This window comes from Camelus bactrianus, chromosome X (assembly GCF_048773025.1).
Source record: "Camelus bactrianus isolate YW-2024 breed Bactrian camel chromosome X, ASM4877302v1, whole genome shotgun sequence".
Classification (NCBI taxonomy): domain Eukaryota; kingdom Metazoa; phylum Chordata; class Mammalia; order Artiodactyla; family Camelidae; genus Camelus; species Camelus bactrianus.
The window spans coordinates 12,614,851-12,637,127 of NC_133575.1; the positions used below are offsets into that span (position 1 = coordinate 12,614,851).

The window sequence follows — 22,277 nt, forward strand, 5'->3', positions numbered from 1 at the left end:
AATGTATGAAAATGCTGATTTTTCTCATACCCATGCAAATGCACTGTGTTCAGGCGCTTAGGGATCTTGGCCAGTCTAATAGGTGAAACATAATATCTTGGTGTGGTTTTAATTAGCATTTCTCTTTCTTAGTGAAATGGACTATGTTAAGTTTAGGAGTCATCTGTTTTTCCTTTTCTCTGAAATTGCTTCTTAGTATCCTTTACCCCTTTTGTCTTTTGGATTATCAATGTTTCCTTATTGGTTTGTCATTCCTACCAGTCTGAAACCAGAAGCCTGTGTCTCCTTTCCTTTGGGTCAATGAGAGGCAGCAGTGTGTGTGGGAAATTCCTTGTGTGGTCGAGAGGAGGTCCTGGGCCTGAGGCCCTTGACAGAGGTTGGGGACCCCACTTCTTTTTGGTTCTGGAGCCCCAGGCCTGCTGGCACTGATGTCTTTTTGTTAACCTTCATGGCAGTAAAGTTGAGTTAGTTTATGGGTAGAGATTAGGGCTGGGAAAATTTTTCTCTTTTAGGAATGGTAAATGTCAACACTCTGTGTGTGTGTGTGTGTGTTGACCTCTCAGCATTGCTCAGACAACTCAGTTCTCTTCCTCTGACTAAAATTGAAGAGGAAGGGGGAAGAGGTGGGGAGGAGGAGGGAGAGACGGGTGGCAGGGAGGGAGAAGGTATGTGTGTGTTTGCTTTGTGTCTAACAGGAAGAACTGGCTTGATAAATTTTATCAGAACACATGTGACTAGTTCTTGACTTGACATCTTGTTTTACCAGATTCATTCCCCATTTGACTTCATACCCTAGCTGGAGTTTTGTCATCTCCTAAGAGGTAAAAAGTTGATCTATTTTGCTGAGTCTACCTAAGACCAGTGGTCACTATTACCTCAAAAGGTCCTCTGATTCATAGCATCCAGCCTCCTTTTCTTACTTAGAATTTTTTTTCAGATTTTCTAGCCCTTATTTTTGAAACATTTTATTTGAGTGGATACTACAATTTACTTTTCTCAGCCTTAATCTTTTTTAGCTGTCTCTTGTTGTCTTCCTCAGGTGCTCACCATGTACCCACACTTCTTAACAATTTAAGTGACGGTAGTCGCCTGGATTTTTGCTGGAAGGCACTTATATATGAAAGACAAAAATGTTGTGTTACCAGATGAAAATAGTAAAGAGGTGCTGGATCACTGAAAGAAAGGGGATTCCAGGATATAATATAAGAAGAGGGTGCCTGGGATAGAAATTCAAGGATGTTTATAGGAAAAAGACGTTGATTCAGCGATATCACGACTGATTGGGGTTGTTGTCTTAAGGCCTTTCAGAATCCATGCTTACAGGTGGTGGGAATGGCGGAGGGGAAAGTAAGAATGCTGGGCTGGTCCATGTTCAAGTTCTAGCATCCGGATAGTGGTTTTACAAACGGGCTGGTTAGAGTACTGATGAAAGTATATGAGCACATTTTATTTGTGGGGTCACTGATGCTTTCTCACACCAATGGCGAACATTTCATTAAAGGCTTATCGTGTCCAGAATTTCCCTGGTAGTAGCTTTGGCCCACACTGATTTGGTAGACGGGGTGCCTCTGATTTAGCCCCTTGCATATAGCTGAAAACATATGATTGAACTCCTCGTCCCAGATAGTACTTTTTAAAGCTGGAAAGGAGTGTGGTGTTAGTTTCCAGCATATTCCCTGGATATCAGTAGATACTGTGGTGTGAATGTGAAAGGCTCCCTGATGGAGGCGCCATTTCAGCCGCTAGGTGCATCAGTGGTCCCTCCATCTTAGAAGAGCAGGCAGTATCATAGCCCCAATTGCCTAGCCCAAGAAGAGTCACTACTGAGTGAGTGCTTCTTTGGTTCCGCTGCTATGGTGGCCTCTTCACTTGGATGTGTCCTCAGTCCTCCCAACAGCCTTGCTTGCAAGGTGGAGTCCTCTACTCATCCATTCAGAAATACTTAGTAAGTGGCTTATATAGGTCAGTCACTGTGCCAGGGATACCCTGAGGATGACAAACATGATCCCTGCTCTCAGGGAACTTGCAGTCAAGCAGGGGAGAGGCATATGATAAGATGATCCCACCTCTGCGTGTATAATGGAAAACTGATAATTGCCCTAAAAACCGGAGAGTACTTGGGTAGCACATGACAGAGAAATCTGACCTGGTGCTGGAAAGTGAGGGAAGGTTTCCCTGAAGAAGTGATGCTTGACTGAGCTGTGAAGTAGGACCCACAGTTAACCAAGCAAAGGAAGGACTGTGCTGGAAGGTGAGGAAAGGGTGTCTCATGCAACGGGAAAAGTCTAGACAAAGGGCATGCTTGTTTTTAGACAACAGAATCTACTCTGACTAGCTTAAGCAAATAGGGATTTATAATAAGGGGTGTGGCTACCTGCCAAATCTTTGGAAGGGCTGAATATTCAGACTGTATTCTGAGATCGTAGGAACAGTTCCCCTAGACCCCACAGCAGGTCCGGACTGCTGGGGGAGCCCTGCCTATGCCACTATGAGAGCTGCAGAATGGGGCAGCAGCTGCCTAGTGGGTCAGCGCCAGCGCCACACCATGTGTGACCTGGGCTGGCAGCATGAGTGCTTTGTTCCCTGCCTCTTTCACCGTGTGACTCGGTTCTTAATCAGTCTTCCTGAGCATGTGTAGTGGCAACTAAGTCCCATGTGGAATTCTATTAGCAAAGGTGTTCAGACAGTGTAGTTTTTACCTCGCCATCGTCTGCCATGCAGGGAGTGACGTGGGTGGTGAGTGAGCCGATCTGGTATGTGGAGCATGGAGAGGAGGCTCGGGAAGAACGGAAAGGGGGCTGGTGTGGCTGGAGCCCAGGGTAGGGGAGATGAGGGTGGGGAGGTAGGCAGAGCCCTGTGGGCCGGGTCACCGCCTTTTAGGTGGGGAACTGTGGGCTCAGAAGTGAAGCAGCTGACCCATGTCTCGTGGTGAGCAAGTGACCATCCCAGATTTGAACCCAAATCTGTCTGCCTCCAGGACCTGCACTCTTTTTGTGCCTCAAATCTATAGCCGTATTCTCTAAAGCATTCCTTGAATTCAGCCTGAGTTCTTGGTGCATCTGTTTCTCATCTGACCTCAGGCTGCCTTGAATGTTAATGGTAGGGCAGTGGAGAAGAGACAGGCAGCCTTGACCACATCAGCAAGGATGGGGCTGGCAGGTTAGTGCAGTGGTACCGGTAGTCTGCAGCCTTATCAAAGTCTCCTCTCACTGCTGATTTCTTGCTTTCTCCTCGTCTTCTGTGCTGAGCAGAGAGCAAAGTCCTGACCATTATGAAGGAAAAATGCCCTTCTGAGCAGCAGATCTTGGTTCCTGATGGAGGAATTGGAGACAGTGATTACTCATGAACATTTCTTAGGTTAATCAAAGTAGTGTTAGTGCCACATACTAAAATAACAGGCGATGATTGAATATCTATATTGTGTGGCTCTCTGCAGGATTCTTTCCTGATGTGAAAACATGCCAGATGCTTATAAGCAAAAATTATGCAAGAAGTAAGATGGTGCTCTGTCTGTATAATTTAATAGTTCACTGGCCCAAATCTATAACTAAACTGGATAGTGGGGAGTGAGGTGAAAGTAAAGGATGTTCATATCCTCAACTGAGAGCCTCCATCTGCAGAATTGCAGCGATATTTTAGGCATTGCAGTGAGGTTGTTCATTAGAAGGAAATGGTACATTGTTACAGGATGGATGGTTGGATAGGCCAGGAGAACTACATGCTGATTCAAAGTATGCACTCTGGACTCCGTTCATGTTCTGGCTCTACCATTTACTAGGTGTATGATTTTGGTGAGTCACGTCTCTTCCCTAATCCTCAGTTTCCTGTTCTGCAAAATGGGAATAATGGAACCTACTTTGCAGGTTGCTGTAAAGATAAAAATAGATCACATGTGTTAGGTACTTAAAGTGTCTGGCACTTAGCAAATTAATGCGTCCATGTTATCTAACATTGTCCGATGTCTGTGGTGATCATTTAAAAAATTTAATTTATCTTAATAAGCAGCAACTGTGCATTGCGCATTAGACTCAGAGATTCCTATAGCTTGGCCATCAACCTTCTAAGCTGTTGAAATTAGCTCCCTCAGTGAGTTTGGCAATATCTTGTTAAAGGCGTCTTTGTGGGTTTATTTCTGTGAAGAAACTGATAAACTTACATTGCTCTGCTAGGATTTAATTTTAACTAACTTCTCTAAAGGCAAAACCAGAAGTTATTTATTGCAGCTTCCTGTGAATCTATAATTATTTCAAAATAAAAAGTTAAAAAAATTTTTTTTCCCCTCTGATTTCATAGGTAAGGCTGAGGGCCCAGCCTTTACACTGTTGGGTGACAGTTGTTGGTAGGTGTGTATGAAGTTAAGCTCCAGTGATCATAGGAGAGCTCAGGTTAGCCATTCTGTCTCTGGGTCAGAATTAACAGTTTGTCCATTTGTTTATTTGTTCCCTCATCCATCAAACATCTATTGAGTGTTTCCCACGTAATGGGCACTTTTCCAGGCTCTGGGACTACAGCTGTGATCAGAATAGACAACATTTCTGTCCTCAAGGGCCTTATATTAGAGTGAGAGTGAGATGGGAAACAATATAAATGAGATTATGGAGTATGATTGGGAGTGGCTGAATGTTACAGACACAATTGCTAAGCCCTGTCTCCTTTTCTAGCTCCTTTTCTTCATTCCTCATTTAACAGTTTTCCTGCAGTTGTACTGCAACCCTCTTTTCTCTTTACTCTGTATATCCTCCTCGAGAGTCTCCTTCAAACTCATGAACGATAAACTCATGTAAACCAAGCATAGAGAGACGGCTGCTGAGATGCCTCACGTGCCATCCCTGAAGATAGTCTGCATGGGCAAATTATAAAGGGGTTTGGGCTCAGAATGGTCTCATGTCATTAGGTGGTCGGATTACAAAGTGAAGATGGCTTCATGCTCCCATCTTTGGTGCGGGAGTGGCTGTGCCGTTGGGACTAGGCAGGTCTGCCTTTCCTTTGGGCCTCGCTTGAAGGATGGATTGGTCAGAGTGACGGCTGCTTTAACAAATATTTCCCGTGTTTTAATGACTTCCCATGATAGGTCTGTTTCTCCCTCATCTCACAGGTTGGCAGGCAGCTTTCTTCCACATGGTGATTCAGGTGCCAGGGCTTCTTTTGTCCTGTGGCTGTGCCCACCCCTTCTCAGTGGGTCCTGGACCTGCCTGGAAGTGGTGCACGTCTCTTATGCTCCGGCTGCATTGGCTAGAATGCAGTCCTGTGGCTGCGGCTAACTGCTTGAGGGGCTGGAAAATGTCATTCCTGGCTGGGCAGTCACTCAGTCAGGCCTGTACACCAGGCACAGTAGGGCGTGGGTGATCAGAGGACAGCCACCACAATCCCACATAGAAGCATGGCTGTGGTTTGCTTATGTCTGTCTGATGACAGATCAATCCCGTGATCTTTCTTAAGGCAAATATTAATTGTCATTTGGACTGTAGTCTAATCTTAGCAGCCTGGTAATGTCTTCCTCTTTAGGGTGGTTGAGTCTTCTCACATCTTTGCTCATAGGATCGTGCTTTGATCATGGTCACACTGGCATTCTTATTTCTGAGAAATTGTTGGCGGGGCAGGTGTCCTCACATATTCACCATGGGCTTGGTGTGAGTTTTTGTTCCCTCAGATGGTTTGTTTACTAAGGCACCTAAAGGACATTGTTCAAAGATCATCACACCCTCAGGTGAAATGGCTAGACTCTAAGGCAATATTTCCAGGAGGCCTCCAGGGTGGGATTACATTTGAAACAGATATGTTTTGTGGTTGAAACAATATACACCCCCTTCTTAAGTTCTTTCTGACAATGCCTCCTTGCAAGTCATATTTTTTTAGCTATGTTTGATTTTAAGATACTTCAGGGGCAAATGTCACCTTTTGGGATTTTATTAATAGTATTACTTTTTAATGAGTCTTTTGAAGTCTCTTTCATTATAAACAGGCTGTTTCCCCCAGAGATAACAACTTGTGGTGTCGAATATTTGCATTTCACTTGAAACAAAACCAAGGGTTTGAATGTTTTAAATATAAGCAAATCTAATTCTCCTGTGTCTAGAGAAACTGTATAATAAACCATATGTATGCGGCTTAAGCAGACAGATGTGGAAGATGCTCTCTCCCAACCCCCTTTTATATTTTCCTAAAAATTCTTGCAGAGCTCAGAATTGCCACCAAGTAGGAAATAACCCCTGCCTAGCCAACCAGACCACTAGAGCAGGAGTGGAAGTAGGGGAGGCCTCTAGGGTGCTTGCGGAAGTGGAGCTTCTCCTGGTTCTGGCTTCTGCTCAGAAGCCCCAGGCTCCATCTCTCCCCCATGCCCTTTCTCAATGCCTTCAGTCTTTGCAGATAGACATTCTCTCTCAGGTGACTGACCTTTCAGATCTTTGTCTGAAGGGTTGTCTCAATTTTTATGGTTGCCCTTTGGGTTCATTTGGAGGCGATGGTTCCCTGCATCTGGGACTTGTAGCAAGAGAGGTCCGGAGCTGTCATCCTACTGCTGGAATGGGCTTCAGCTGATGGGAACCATGTGTCTTTTTTCGCTTTTCTTCCTCTCATAGCCCTCCCTTCCACTGGGCCACCTTGACTTCTGGCCGAAGTTGCTGACCTGGCCTTAACTGGTCTGACCTTTAGTCTTTCCCTTCCACTCTCCTTACTAAAGTGATCTTTCTGCAACTCAAATCTGATTATTTCATTGTCCTGTGTCATACTTATTTGTGGTTCCCGATTGTCTTCTGGGTACAATTTGAACCCCTTAACCCGGTGCACCTGGGCCTTCATGGTCTGGACCATCTTGAGGCAGATCCACTCACATCCACTCTGCACTGGTGGCCTGTTCTATCTGTATGTAGCCGTTTCCAGAGATGGCTATTTTCTGTCCCTTTTCGGTGTCTTTGCAGATGCTGTTCCTTTTGCTTGTCTTGCCCTGCACATTCTGTAGCATTGCTTCTCAGACTTGAGAGCGCTTTGCATCATCTAGCAGGCTTGTTAAACTGCAGATTCCTGGGCCTCACTCCCAGACTTGATGACTCACTAGGTGTGGGGTAGGGCTGGGGGTCTATGTTTCTGACGAGTCCCCACGTGATGCAGAGGCGGGTAGTTTGTGGACCACACCCTGAGCAGCAAGTGCTCTGGAGGTCCCTGGCTTACCACAGTGCACACTTCACTGTTGGAGATTGCCCGTCTTTCTCCCTCACTCCTGGGAAAAAGAATCTGGTTGACTGTTGGTGTATCCCTAGTGACTAGTCTGCAATATTGTTGGTGATCAGTAAGTGTCTGAAAGAATGAATGAGCGGGTCACTGTTCTTGCAGCAGAGTTCACATCATTTTGATTCTTGTAGCAGATCAGCTTATTTTGGGGATATTTCAGCTTAAGAGTGTGAAATGTGATCTACCCCTTCCATATCCCCTTCTCTGTTCCTGAAATCACTCAATGGATAAGGAACTTGAGAATTTCCCGCAGAGATCAGACCCTGGGACCGACAGGGACTTCTTTTGATAGATTTCAAACTTGAAAATATGAAATGGACTCACAGGCTTTCTGTCATTAAGCAAAGCATCGAGTAGTGTTTCTGCAACTCTTTCAAAATAAGACATACTCCTGAAGTTATTAGGGCCTGTCAATAAGTGGGCCTTGCCTGCTTTTTTAATGTCGGTGCTGTACGTGCTAGGGACAGTATGTGGAATAAAGGGTGATATGACAAGGCTCTAGTTCTCTAGGTTGAAGTCTGAGTGAAGATATTTAAGGACACTTTAAATGTACAAATGTGTGATACTTACCATAATTATAATAAGGATTCGTATTTTTTAAAGATGCTCAAATCACTTGGTTTCTCAAATCAATTAAAAACATACAGTGAGAGGCAAAGGAAAGAGATAGGTGTAGGTTCGCATGTTTAGCCAGTAGAAGGGCCACCGCATGTATGGGTTGTCAGTGTTCATATGCCCTCTCTTGTTATTGTAAGGCATTTTGGTTTCAGGGATCAGGAGCTCTCCTTGCCAGCTTACGTTTTCTTGAGAAAGAGGGAGGGGTTGGAGTTCTTATGGGAATTCAAGAAATGAGAGACAAGGAGTGGCCCAGCGGTCCCCAGGTGTGGGAGTTCTTAGTTATTCACATTTGTTCTGTCAGTAACAGGCTTTCCCCTAGTTGCCTTGAGTTTACTTCTCTGTCCACTCCTCTTTTGGCTGCCATCAACCACGCTCACCCTGGACTCTTTCTGAAACTTCTCTGCCTTATAGGTTCTGCTATGCTCGATTCTGGCTCCCTCATGACTTTGAGTCCCAGCTGGCCCTTACTTTGCATCATGGCCCTGCGATGCATCTGCTCAGGGTCTGTTTCCTCTGCTTGTTGATCTTTCTGCTCTTCATCCACATCCTCAAGAATGAGCATCTGGCCCAACTTGTTCTCGCTAGAGAAGAGCTTTCTATGCCAGAGCACCCTAGTGGCCAGCGGCTGGGTGCCCACCCACCCTGACTCGGACTCAGTTGGGTGAGACAGGGCATGAGGTGGGATATGCGGTGCACACGTGGCTGCCAGGCCCATCTTTGTAGCAGAGCTGGTGGTTAGGGGGCAGGCAGCGCCTTGGCAGTGGCTGTGGGTACACCAGAGAGCCCTTTGGGGCTAGGGTTCTTGAGGATGGATAGGATTGAGCAGGCTGGGATCAGAGGAAGGATGTTCTGGGGAGAAGACACAAATCTCACCCATGAGGAGAGGGCGTGTAGCAATCAGAAGCCTGCTATGACTGAGCAAGGAGGAGGCTGGATTTTAAGGGTGCTAAAGGCCAGGTGGAGAAGGTGGATTGGTTTTATTGGACAACAGGTCATCCTGTAAGCTTTTAAACAGAGGAATCGATCACTGTGATCTCCTGTCCATTCCTGCTGTAAGAATAGACTTAAGACCTGATAAGAGGCCACTGACACCACTCAGGAGTCAAGTTATGTAGGAGAGGAAGTAGAGTGAGCATGGTCATGGGACCGGAGAAATAATAGACATGGGCTGACACTAACAACACCACCTGGGCCTGGCAGCTTCGGTTCCATGCGGGAAGTGGAGTATATTCCAGGGGAATAGAAGCTGCCATGTCAGCACCAGGGAATGCAGCAGTCAACGCCCAGCACGGAGATTTTGGCAACAGATTAAAAAGAGGGGGCCATTATTTGCTGACTGCAGGGGTTCACTGAAGGATATGGGCACGTCCCTTAAGCTCTCTGAATCTATGTTTACTCATCTAGGAAAAGGATAATAACACCTGCTGTGTTTACCTCTCAAATGTTTTGAGGTGCTCAGATGAGGTGGGGTGTGTGAAATGCTTCATAAATTTCAGAGCACTCTGAATTTAAGGTATTAACTAGTGGACTAACTTCCAGGGCATTTTAAAATGGTTGATTCACATTTGGTGGAAATTCAACTAGTATGAAAACTTCAAAGATGACATCTCAAGGTTAAATCACAGCTCAAACTTTCAGAGACTCATTTCTTCTCTGAATGGTGTCAGAGGAGAGCCCAGTATTCCTGGGAAGATTTTCTTCCAGAATGGTGTGTGTGTGTTGGGGAGGTTGGGGAAGGGCCGCTATGGCCTGCTGTCTTTTCTTGGGATAGTGAGTAGAATGCCCTCCTAATAATTAATGCCTTAATACTGTGTTCAGAAGCATGCAACTTGATGGCTTTTTATTAGTAATATCTCTTCCTTTCCTCATGTCCTTTTGTCTTAAAGGTTCACCCTCCTTGTGTTCACCTTTTAATTCCACAAAGCGGCCCTTGGCAAGTAGCACCTTAGCCTTAGGATGGATGGGAGGGATGGAACAAAGCCCCGGGCTGCTTCTTCCAGAATCACCTTGTTTGCTTCTTTCCCCACTGCCTGGCAGAGCTGTTTTCTCCCGCATTACTTCTCTGTTATCCTGAAGTCCTCAAATTTGGCTTGCTCGCCCCCTAGTGGTAGGTCTGACGCGCCCCTTGTTACCCTGTTTGCTGCACTACCATGACAGCCCATCTCTCCACTCGGCTCTGCTACTGAGTAGAATCCCCCGTTCACACAGGTGGAATGAGAGGTTCGGTGGTCCTGACTTACCACTCACGTGGGACCTGGGGATGTGGGACTTGATTCAGAGTTTTTGATTCTCAGATTTATGCAACGGAAATGTCTCAGAAAAAAAGATGATGTGATTATAACTCTTCTAGATTAAAAAAAATGGTTTAAAAAGAATCTAGATTATTTTACTATCTACTCAGCTAATTTGAAAGAATCACAGTGTGGTGAATATTTGAAGATAAGAATGATTGTATTTTTTCTCTTCCTTCATCACATTGGAAGAACTTTCGTCACTCACCAAGTGTTCAGTATTTCATGCTCAGTACTGTTAACAATTTTGGGGAATACAACAAAAAAGTGTGAAACATGATGTCTGCCCTTCAGAAGTTTATATTCCAGTTAAATTCTAGTCGTGAGGTGTTTAAATTTATTCCTTTGAGAAAAACATAAATATAATGCTTGGTAACTTTTATTGGTGTTTAAAATTTCTACTTGGTTTCATGAAAGACAGATTCTCTGAGCATTGCTTATTTATTTATTTTTACAGTCCTTTTCAGTGGAGAGAGAACTGCAGGACCACAGTAATTACCCGGATGAACCCTGGAGGATAACAGAAGAGCAGCGCGAGTACTATGTCAACCAGTTCCGATCCCTTCAGCCCGACCCGAGTTCCTTCATTTCAGGTAACGAAGTCGTCCAGGGGTGAATGTGGGTCCCAGCTTGTTGTCTCCTGTAAATAACAGTGCACTGCCTGAGAAATAGTTCACACAAAATGAGCACGACAACCTTCTGTGACTTCAGTTTGTTTTTCTCCGAGGTTGAGTTTCTTATCAACTATCAACCACGAAGAAAAACACTTGGCAGTGATATTTGGAAAATGAGGTTTCCTTTTCAAAGGGGTTGAACGGGAATTTGGAGAAGCCTGGTCTGGACCCTGCGCCTGATTAGCCGGAGCAGTTCCTAAAGTGAACATGGCGACCGGGCAGCACCTTTAACTGTCAGTGTTAGAGTGAGGATGCAGGGGCACCTCGCAGAGAGCTGCTGTCTCTGTGTTAGCTGCACCTTGGAGTTCGAATTCATGCTCATTTGCTTTGGCGCAAGTCTTTTTCCTCTGGCTTTTTCTGAGAGAAAATATGGGAGGAACGTTGGCCAGCATTTTTATGTCCTCATGTTAGTTCTTCTGGGTTATCTTCAGAAATACATATTCCTATTGAGTTCTCATGTAAAACGCAGACAGAGAGGAATTGATTTAATTCCCGTGTGCCTACATTTTACTCGGCTGAAGACTAAACAGTGAATAGTAGAGTCTGGAAGAAAAAGTCGAAAACTTTCGTTTTATACTTCAACTGTAAAAAATAACAATATGTCCTTGATAATTGTAACCTGACCTACTGAAGTGGGGACTAAGATTAATTTTCTTTCGTGAAATAAGGCGTGTGTGTAGTTGAAATATACTTGTGTTAATGCAAATGTTTTCTGATTGGTGGTCATTGCTTTATTTGAAGGCAGAATATTGTAGATACAACAAATTAATTTTGATAACATGGTTTAGAAGAAAAGTAGAAACCCAGATTGTATATGATTAGTACTTGCTAACCTTACCCACTGCTTAAGTGAGTTTCTTCACAATGTATGCAGTTATTTAACCAAATACAAATAGATTGTTGTTAGGAATGTATTTATTTTCTTTTAACTTTTTTATTTCACAGAATTTCAAATATAGACACAACTAGAGTGGTTAGTGTAAGAAACCCCTATGTACCCATCACTCAGTTCTAACAATTTGGTTTTATTTCTAGCCTCTTTCAACCCAGCTGATTTTGAAGGAAGTACCAGATGATTTCACTTGAAAATATTTCAGAATGTATCTGTAAAGATAAGGCCTCTTTTAAAAACATAACCACAGTTCATTGGCACATGTGAAAAAAAACCCCACAAAAACCTCACAAATTACTTAATATCATCATCTTATTGTTCAGATTTCCCTGATTGTCTCACAAATACCTTTTTAAAAAGTTTAGTTTGTCAAGGCCAAGAGAAGTTCATATCCTGCAATTAGTTGATTTCTCTTTTTTATTTTATTTTATTTTTTTATTGAAGTACGGTCAGCTATAATGTGTCAGTTTCTGGTGTACAGCATAATGTCCCAGTCATGTGTGTGTGTGTGTATATATATATATATATACACACACACACACACACACATATTCATTTTCATATTCTTTTTCATTAAAGGTTACTATAAGATATTGAATATAATTTCCTGTGTTATACAGAAGAAATTTGATTTTTATCCATTTTTATATAGTAGTTAATATTTGCAAATTTCAGACTCCCAGATTTATCCTTTCCCACCCCATTTCCCCCGGTAACCATAAGATCGTTTACTAAGTCTGAGTCTCTGTTTTGTAGATGAGTTCATTAGTGTCTTCTTTTTTCATTTTTTAAAATTCCACGTATACATGATACCATATGGTATTTTTATTTCTGTTTCTGGCTTACTTCACTTAAAATGACAATCTCCAGGTCCATCCATGTTATTGCAAATGGCATTATTTTATTCTTTTTTATGGCCGAGTAGTATTCCATTATATAAATATACCACAGCTTCTTAATCCAGTCATCTGTCGATGGACATTTAGGTTGCTTCCATGTCTTGGCTACTGTATATAGTGCTTCTATGAACATTGGGGTGCATGTGTCTTTTTGAATTAAGGTTCCCTCTGGATATATGCCCAGGAGTGGGATTGCTGGATCATGTGGTAATTCTATTTTTAGTCTTTTGAGGAATCTCCATACTGTTTGGCATAACAGCTGCACCAAACTCCATTTCCACCAGCAGTGTAGGGGGAGCTCCCTTTTCTCCACACCCTCTCCAGCATTTATTGTTCATGGACTTTTGAATGATGGTCATTCTGAGTGGTGTGAGGTGTACCTCATTGTAGCTTTGATTTGCATTTCTCTGATAATTAGTTATATTGAGCATTTTTTCATGTGCCTATTGGCCATTTGTATGTCTTTATTGGAGAATTGCTTGTTTAGGTCTTCTACCCATTTTTGGATTGGGTTTTTTTTTGTTATTAAGTTGTATGAGCTATTTATATATTCTGGAAATTAGGCCTTTGTCAGTTGCATCATTTGCAAATATTTTCTCCCATTCTGTAGGTTGTTGTTTTTATTTTGCTTATGGTTTCCTTCACTATGCAAAAGCTTATGAGTTTAATTAGATCTCATTTGTTTACTTTTGCTTCTGTTTCTATTGCCTGAATAGACTGTGATGTCTCTTTTTAAAAAAATCTTTATTTAGATATAATTTACATACCATAAAGGTCACCTATTTGAAGTTTTCAATTAAATGTTTTTAGTATAGACACAACCTAGGTTTAGAACACCCCCCAATAAACCACTTATTAGCAATTATTCCCCATTCCTGCTCTCCCCACCCCCCAACCCTAGGTAACCATGAAACTACTTTCTCTCTATATAGATTTGCCTATTCTGGGCTCTTCATGTAAATGAAATTGTAATAATATGTGGTTTTTGGTGTGTGACCTCTTCCACTTAGCATAATGTTCTTAAGGCTCATCCAGGTTTTGGTATATGCCAGATTTTCATTCCTTTTTATGGCTGAATAATTTCATCATATGGCTATACCACGTTTAATTTATCTATTCACCAGTTGATTGGCTTTTGGATTGTTTTCACTTTTTGGCTGTTAATAATAACGCTGCTATGAACATTTTTGTGCAAGTTTTTGTGTGGAATGTATGTTTTTATTTCTCTTGGGTGTATACCTAGGAGTGGAATTGCTGGATCATATGGTTAAGTATATTTAACCATTTGAGAATCAGTCAGACTTGTTTTCCAAAGTGACTGCACCATTTTACATTGCCACCAGCAGTGTATGAGGGTTCTAATTACTCTACATCTTTGTCAACACTTGTTACTATCTTTTGATTATAGCCATCCCAGTGAACATGAAGTGGTATCTCTTTGTGGATGAATAATGACATTGAGCATCATTTCATGCTTTTATTGGCCTTTTGTATATATCCTTTGGAGAAATGTCTGTTCAGATCCTTTGCTATTTAAAAAAATGTTGAGTGGATAAGAGTTCTGTGTGTATTCTGGATACAAGACCCTTATCAGACATATGATTTGCACATATTTTTTCCCAATCTCTGGCTTGTCTTTTTATTTTCCTGATGGTGTCTTATGAAGCACAAAAGTTTTTAATTTTGATGTCCAGTTTATCTGTTCTTTCTTTTGTTGCTTGTACTTTTTGTGTCATATCTAAGAAATCATTGCTTAATGTGAGGTCATGGAAATTTATATCTTTATTTTTCTTTAAGAAGGAATATATATATATATATATATATATATATATTATAGTTTTATTTGTTACACTCAAGTCTTTGGTACAGTTTCAGTTAATTTCTGTGTACTGTATGAAGTTGCAGTTCAGATTCATTCTTTTGCATGTGAGTATCCAGTTGTTCCAGCACCATTTGTTGAAAAAACGTTTTTCCCCCATTTAATTGTTTTAGCATCCCTGTCAACATTCAATTGACTATAAATATGAAGGTTCATTTCTTGGTTAATTCTGTTTCACTGACTTACATGACTAGCCTAATGACAGTACCACAATGTCTTGATTATTATATTAAGTTTTGAAATTGGATAGTGGGTGTTCTACAACTTTGTTCTTTTCAGTTTTATTTGTTTTGATTTCAATTTTTATAGATCGTGTTCCTAAAATTTAATTTTTTACTTCTATAAAATATTTACATGGTTCTAAAGTTGAGTCTAAAGCTACATTCAAAAAAGTCTAGTTTCTATCTGTCTCCTGTACCCTGTTCCTTCCCTGCTCCTATAGGTAACCATCTTGTTTTATGACTTATTTGTCTGTTCTTAAAAATAAAAGCAAATACATGTCCATGTGTATTTCTATATATGCATATGTATTCTTATCTCCATATTTTCTTAGATAAATGGTAGCATACTATTTATACTTTTCTCCTTCTTGCTTTTTTCACTGAACAGTATATTCTGGTAATTACTCTGTAGTCATATGTGGAAATATTTCTCGTTTCCTTTTATAGCAATGTACTCCTCGATTGTGTGAATGTGCAATCATTAATTCACCTCATCCTCTGCTGGGATTACTTCAAGTCTTTGCTTGGGGGTGGGGCGGGGGTTCGGATTCCAGCTCACGGTTTGCTCTTCTGTCGGCAGCCATGAGGGGCGCCCTGGGCTTTCTCACCTGCACCCTTCCCTGGCCCGCAGTTTCCCTGGTGGCCCTACGTAACCTCTCTGTGTGAAGGCCAGGCCAGATCTCTAGCGCTGGGTTTGAGCCTATTGTGCTTTGAAGAAAGGAGATCGGCCGGGAGAAAGAAGAATGAAATGAGGGGAGAATGCCTTTATATCTATAAAATAGCTGGTAAATAGGCTTTCAAGAAATTTCTGACAAGTATTTGACAAGGTGGCTGCATTAAAGACCAGCAGTCTTATGTCAGCATTATTTCTAGGATGCTTTTGGGGAGAAGGCTCACTGGTTTATAGGGCACTTTGCCTTTGATCCTTAATCTATCAAAGGAAAATAAGCCTGCTTTAGGGTCCATTATAATCCATTGTTTTATGGCTAGTTAGAAGACCTGTGATTACTAAGGAAAGACCTTTGAATTTATCACTTTAGAGTAGACCTTGGGGCTTTGATTTGACTATTCTTTGTGTTAGAATTGAGGCTTTTGAATTGTGAAGGTGTTTTGAGAGCTGAAAGTAAAGGAAATTCAATCTAAATAAGGATTGAGTCTAAACATTTTAAGTGCATTTGGGACTTGCAGGTATGTAACACGTAAAATGGAATGATTATCTGATTTCCATTGATATTGGTAAATTTGCAGTGAATATAAAAAGTAGTAAGAGGTTCCTGGATGTGATTCTTGAAGAGCCACCAAGAACTCTTAAATCTCACCAAAACTCTTTCCCAAGATGTTTGTCTTATCTCTAGTATGATGAACTTAATGGTGTTAGTCTTCTTATTTTTGCTCCCCTTTCTCCCATGATTGTGTCTTACTTTTGCATCCTTTCATTAAAAGTGCTCGACAGATTTTTACTTTAATAATTTTGATTTATATCTTTTGAAATTTTAGTAAATTTTGCAGATTTTCGGAAAAACGAAGAAGGAATTTATATAGTTTTCATGTCATTATAGCTATTATGTTATTGCTTCTTTTGCCCTATTCTAAATTACATAGTCTTTAAAAAGCTGTTCATATGTTGTTTTTAGACATGTGATTTGTAATTGCTTTGATGAATAAATGTTAGATATGTGATTATATGGTAGGAATTGCTGAATGAAAAAAATGGTGATTCATTTTCATAGAAATATAAAAGCTGCTCTAGATAAGTAATTAATGATTTATTTAAATAATGGCTCTTTACAGGTTCTGTGGCCAAGAACTTCTTCACCAAATCAAAGCTTTCCATTCCAGAACTCTCCTATATATGGTAAGTACAATTAATGGCACATAGTATCATACTGTTATACATAGCCATCCCGTAGCTCCTATTTTTGCATTTTAAAACTCTAATCTTTTGAATATTGTTTTAAACAGACTAAGAGAATGAATAGAACTTAGATTTCTGTTGCTATGAAGTATAAATATGTTATTATATGAAAAGCACAGTGAACAGTGTCTGGCACATATCGTGCACTGTATTAGCTCTTATTTTAAAGGTAATTTCCTAATTATTATTCTCATCTAGATCCCTTTTCAGTCTAAGCAGTTGTGTGAATGTATGAGAATCTGCAGCCGGTGTATTTTTTTTTTTTAATTTTTTTTTTCTGTTAGGGAGGTAATTAGGTTTATTTATTAATTATTTCTTTTAATGGAGATGCTGGGGATTGAATCCAGGACCTTGTACATGCTAAGTATGCGCTCTACCACTGAGCTACACCCTCCCCCATCTTGTGTATTTTATTTTCCGATTTTTCTACTTGATGTGATGCCAGTAACCAGAGAACCTTGAGAAGCTATTCTTTGTAATATTTTATGAGGCCAGGTGAACAGCAGGTCCACAAGTGTTTTGGAATTGAGTTAAATTTGACTATTCTAGCTGCCTCCAAGCTTTGTAAATTTGGCTGGTGTTTATCAGCTGGACCCTAGTTCAGACTTACAGCTGTGGTGTGCGCTGCGCCTTGCTGCCGTGCTGGCTATGTCCCCAGCTCCAGAAGGGCTATGCCGGATGGTCCAGATGGCTCTGTTTGCATTTATGAAAATGCTCAGGGCGTCTGTAGACTCCTGGCTGCGTGTGGGCTAGTCTTCCTCAAGACTGGATGGGAGACCATGAGACCATGCTGCTATATATATATAATTAAAGCATTGGAATATTTAAGTAAAACTTTTTTTCATGAGGATTTAAAAAAATTATAATAGACTTTAAAATTGCTTGTTATGTTTTGTGCATCTTACTGGAAATCTATTCCATTGACATTTGTGAATGCCGATGTATGTGGGATTCTGAGCTGAATTTAGGTTCTACAGCAATATATTCCAGCATAGTTTTTTGAACAACAAGCCTTATTAGGCCTTAAAGCTAGGAAAAAAAGAGAAATTTTCATTTTGTAAAGAATATAATCTATTTTGGCAGAATTTCCAGTCTTAACATTGGCATGAGGGATCCTATCTTTTTGTAGAGACATATCCATGTAAGCTCTATAGTATTCTCTCCATCCAGGTTTGGAACAGTTCCCTGGCTCCTCACCCTGGGGAGCTGGTGCTTTCTAAATATTCATGGTGGGGGAGGAGGATGTGAAGGGTGTAAAGGAAAGTTACGGAGCTTACCTTCCATAGTTTTTTTTTTTTTAAATAGTAACCCCTTTCTACTCTGATAGTGTATGTCTCCTTCCTCTACTTGTCCTAACACAAGTAGACTTGTCTCTGCACCTAAGAGACTAAGCTCATGGGGTCTTAGTTACGTTGGCAAATAGGTCTGTGCTTTTCCATGGGAAACAATGGGTGAAGTGAAGATAAGCCTTTTCAAGGCTCTCCCTTTCTTCCTTTCCATCTTATCTGATTCCAACCTTCCCTAGTTGCTAGTTTTATCTGAAAACATAATTCAACCAGTATTTATTAAGCTTACTTGTATTTTCCCAGGAGGGAATTCTCACGCAAATTTTTGATACATTTATGTGACTTGAAACGTTCAAGGTTTTTTCTTACAGCTGAAAAATGAAGCGCTTGTATCTGAGCTCGGGTAACTGAATTATCTGTTGGCCAGCACAACGGTAAAAGGGCCGGGGCCAGGGCCAGCCCTTTGTCTGACTGTTTTGAGCACCAAGGCCAGAGCTTTTCACACAACGAATGAGTGTCAACTAACTGTGCAATTCTGGGCATCATTTTTGTTTTTGTGCTATGCTTTTTTGTCTTGTGTACTCTGTTGTAATATAGATCTAAGAGAAAACCTGAAGAATTTAAATTTTTTTATTTATAAAGTGCTACTCACGACAGTGCTGTCAATTTTACTTCCTCCATATGGCCCCCTGAGATTTTATATGGGTTTGGGGACCCTGCAGAGCCCCCACCAGAGAGCCTGGGAGTTGTGTTTGCATGTTTGAGGCTGAGTAAGTTTTCCTCTAACACTGTGTTAGGAACTCATGACATCTGCTATGTTTAGGGAACTTAGTGATGCTGACTGTGATGGAGCCCTGACCCTGCCTGAGTTTTGTGCTGCGTTTCATCTCATTGTGGCCCGGAAGAACGGCTACCCACTGCCTGAGGGCCTGCCTCCAACTCTGCAGCCGGAGTACCTGCAAGCAGGTAAGGCCTCATCATAGATCCTAAACCTTAGGCATTTTCCATACAGACCTTATAAGAAACTTCTGTTTCTTAAAATGGTTTCCAGATGCTTCTAGTACTCTCTGGATGGACTAGAACCAAGGTCACTTACCCTTTCATGAAAATTGTGGAGTGGGCAACTACTGAACCCCCAGCTGATAAAAAATGAAGAGGACGATCTTTCTGTAGAGCCAAGTGGTGACTTTACGCATGTCCCAGTGTCCCCAAGTGGCCTTGGGCAGTGGAATGAACTAGGACTCTTACACCTAATGAAAAAGTTTAAAAATTGCATGCAGTTGATAGGTGTGAAGGGTTGTAATCTTAAATGTACACTCGACTTTTTCCATATTTATATACCCATGTAACTGCAATCAGATAAAGATACAGAACATTCTAGCACACCAGAAAGTTGGAATAGAACTCTCTTTGTCTTTCTCGTTATTAAAACAGTTATCCCCAGATCCTTTGGATAGGAAAGAGTCATGGTGAGTCAAACATTTTTATCAGCCCCCACTTTTTAGGGAGGGTCTCTGAAACATGAGAGCTTAGCTATTGATTATTGGCAAAAGGGAGCAGTGTCTAAAGAAAATGTCATTAGCCATAAAGACCCCATAACCAAGTTAGTGCAGGCTCGTCCAGGAACCCTCTCTTCTAGGAGCGAGGTCACGTGGGGCTTTGTCTCTCCCTAATGGAGATGGACAGCTGACGAAAGGGCCAAGGTCTGCTCCTGGGCTCTTTAGTTGTATTTAATACACTCACTCTCCCTCTTGCAAGCCCTGGGGAAAGTCCTGGGTAACTTTATCTCCTTTTCCCACACTTAGCTTTCCATTTTGATTAATTCTGTTTTCTTCTTCTGATGCACTATGGCCTTGGAACTTATGCCAGGTGTCATGCCTCCTTGTTTGAGAAGTCACTTTCTAGGTGTTCAGATGTTTCATGGACTATTTCAAAAGTCACTAATAAATTTTTTAAAAATCTGAATACTCTGAGCAAAAAGTGTTTTAATAAAAGAGAAGTAACTTATTGATTCCTTTACTGCCTCAAATGGCTGCTTTTGCCTTGATTATGCAGTAGAGGGGAGTCTAAAAAATAGAATCTCTGTCAGGGGGCATCTCCCTTCATTTGGAATGAAGCCTCTCTTTCTTCTTGGCCTTTTTTTTTCTACTTGGCCTTTTATGGAGGTTGTCAGCATGCATTTATATAGAAACAACCAAAGGATCCATCACATCCCCTTCAATTAAACAAGAATTGCACATCATTTCTAGAGCTTGTGGGATTAATCTTAAATAACAATTATACAATTCTAACCAAAAACATGAGAGACTTCATAAAACCCCATCAAACTCAGTGACAGTATATTTTAGGCAAATCCTCAAGTTTTAGTAGTTAACTTTTAAATGCTTTATCATGCATGTTTTGTTTGTTTGTTTGTTTTGTATATGGCTCAGGAAAATGGCCAGAGCTATTTAGGTCTTCTTTGTACTTTTAGACTTTGCAAAATATGAGTGGTCCTGTTCATTTTTGGGGTTCATTCTTATGGTATGCTATTTGGCTTTTTAAGAAGTTTAGCTCTTATCTTGTTCCAGCATTTTTCTAGGTGATCTATATGGAGCCTTTAAAAAAATCTAATCCAGTTTTTTTTTTTGAGTAAAAGTCGATTTATTCAGAGAGATGTACACTCCATAGACAGAATGCAGGCCATTTCAGAAGGCGAGAGACAGGCCACAAGGTGTAGGGTTGGGTGCTTAGTTTAAAGTAAAAGTAGATGCTCCATAGACTGAGTGTGGACTGTCTCCAAAGGCCAGGAAGCGAGAGGCCATAATCAAATTTTTGACAGGATTGGTGAAGAATATAAATTTGATTGATACCATCATGCAGTCACAAATAAGCCTATTTTCAAGAAAATAATGAAACAGGAATTGTTGTATCTGATATTTTCCCCTAATGGTGAAAATTAAAGGGCAGAGTTGGAAGGAAAAGTTGTATAATTTGGTGGCTTACCCCTGGGCTTTTGTTATTTTCATATCTAGGTGACTGGGTGGATTCTGGTATTGATTTTTACCTATAGTTTGTTAGAAATATCTATTTGTTACTTACTGTGTGAGAGGCCCCGTGTTACTCTCTGTGGTTGGAATGCTGTATAAAAGAGCGTTCCTACCATCATGGAACTTGCCGGCAGTTAGAGGACCTGAGCTAAAGTCCTGTACCGGTAATTGGAGCCAGAGAGAGGTGCTCTGAACGGAAGTCCAGCTGTGGTCAGAGGACACAGCACTTTACGGAGGAGACTTCCTTAAAAGTTTTTGCTGAGACGAGAAGGATGAGCTAAGGGCTGCAAGTGAAGAACGGGGAAGCGTGGGCTCCTGGCAGAGGGGACAGCAGGTGCGCTGCAGAGGCCCTCCCTGAGAGGGCGCTGGGAGCTGGGGACTCATGTAAAGTTCACAGGGAGCAGTGGCTGGAGGGGCTGGGGTGAGGCTAAAGAGCAAGGTGGGGAACAAACACATCACGGGCAGTGATGTTGATGTGTTTTAAGCAGGAAAGTGACACAATCAGATTTGGTGTTTGAAATGATCATGCTGGTTGTCGACCAGCGAGCAGGTTTTGAGGGTCGAGGGTGGAAACCAGAAGAGCAGGTTATGGCAGCAGTCCAGTCTGGAGCTGTGGGAGGCTAGCACTGGGGAAGTGACGGTGGGGGTGGAGAGATGGGGACATGCAGGAGAGAGATTTAACAGTTAATTGATGTCATTTGTAGTTTTTGAAATTCTTAGCTTTCTACACAGCAAGAACCCCTCATGATAAAGCATTAGTCATATAATTCTAGTCAGATCACTGATTGGTAAACTAGAAAGAGAAGTCTTTTCTTGGTTAAAACTGCTCTTGGGGTGAATTGAGGAACGGTGCATGCTTGGAAAAGTGTTTTGCTGAGTTTTTACCAGGGAAAGCTTGAGACCACCAGGTATACTCAGAAAGATCACCTCACCAGGGCCCGAGGTTTGCCCCACCTGCTATCAGTGAAATTCAGACCCGAGTAAGCAGATGAACAATTTAAGGTACTTGTACTCTGTTGCATGTGATTGCTCTTACTCAGTGGCCAGTACTTTACCCAGAGGGGAGTTGGCATTTCAAACTCTGATGGGGATGAGAGGGTGAGAAAAGATTAAAAACAATGCTGATCTATTTTTAATATTTGATTCAAAAAATTTTTTAAACATGGCATTAAAATTTTGATTTCTTAGTAGTTGGTCTTGACAAATTTGATTTGTAGCTGCTGTTTATTGTCTACCACAAACTGCTTTTCCTGTTTGGAATATTGATAAATTTTCTAATTGCTGAGATATTTTTTGTAAACTTACTTCGTGACAAAAGTGATGAAACAGAATCTGATTTTAGGAAA

The 22,277-nt window shown here is 41.3% G+C and overlaps 1 protein-coding gene across 8 annotated transcripts in view; it reads left to right on the top strand.

Moving 5' to 3' along the window:
• The window catches only part of REPS2 (RALBP1 associated Eps domain containing 2), a 264,518-nt gene that overhangs the window by 138,757 nt on the left and 103,484 nt on the right, over positions 1 to 22,277 (top strand). For all 8 annotated transcript variants that reach the window (XM_045516337.2, XM_074358794.1, XM_010954543.3 and 5 more), the window contains 3 exons: positions 10,594 to 10,729; positions 16,493 to 16,556; positions 18,726 to 18,868. In XM_045516337.2, the coding sequence (XP_045372293.1) occupies positions 10,594 to 10,729; positions 16,493 to 16,556; positions 18,726 to 18,868 (343 nt within the window). The remainder of the gene's footprint in view (positions 1 to 10,593; positions 10,730 to 16,492; positions 16,557 to 18,725; positions 18,869 to 22,277) is intronic.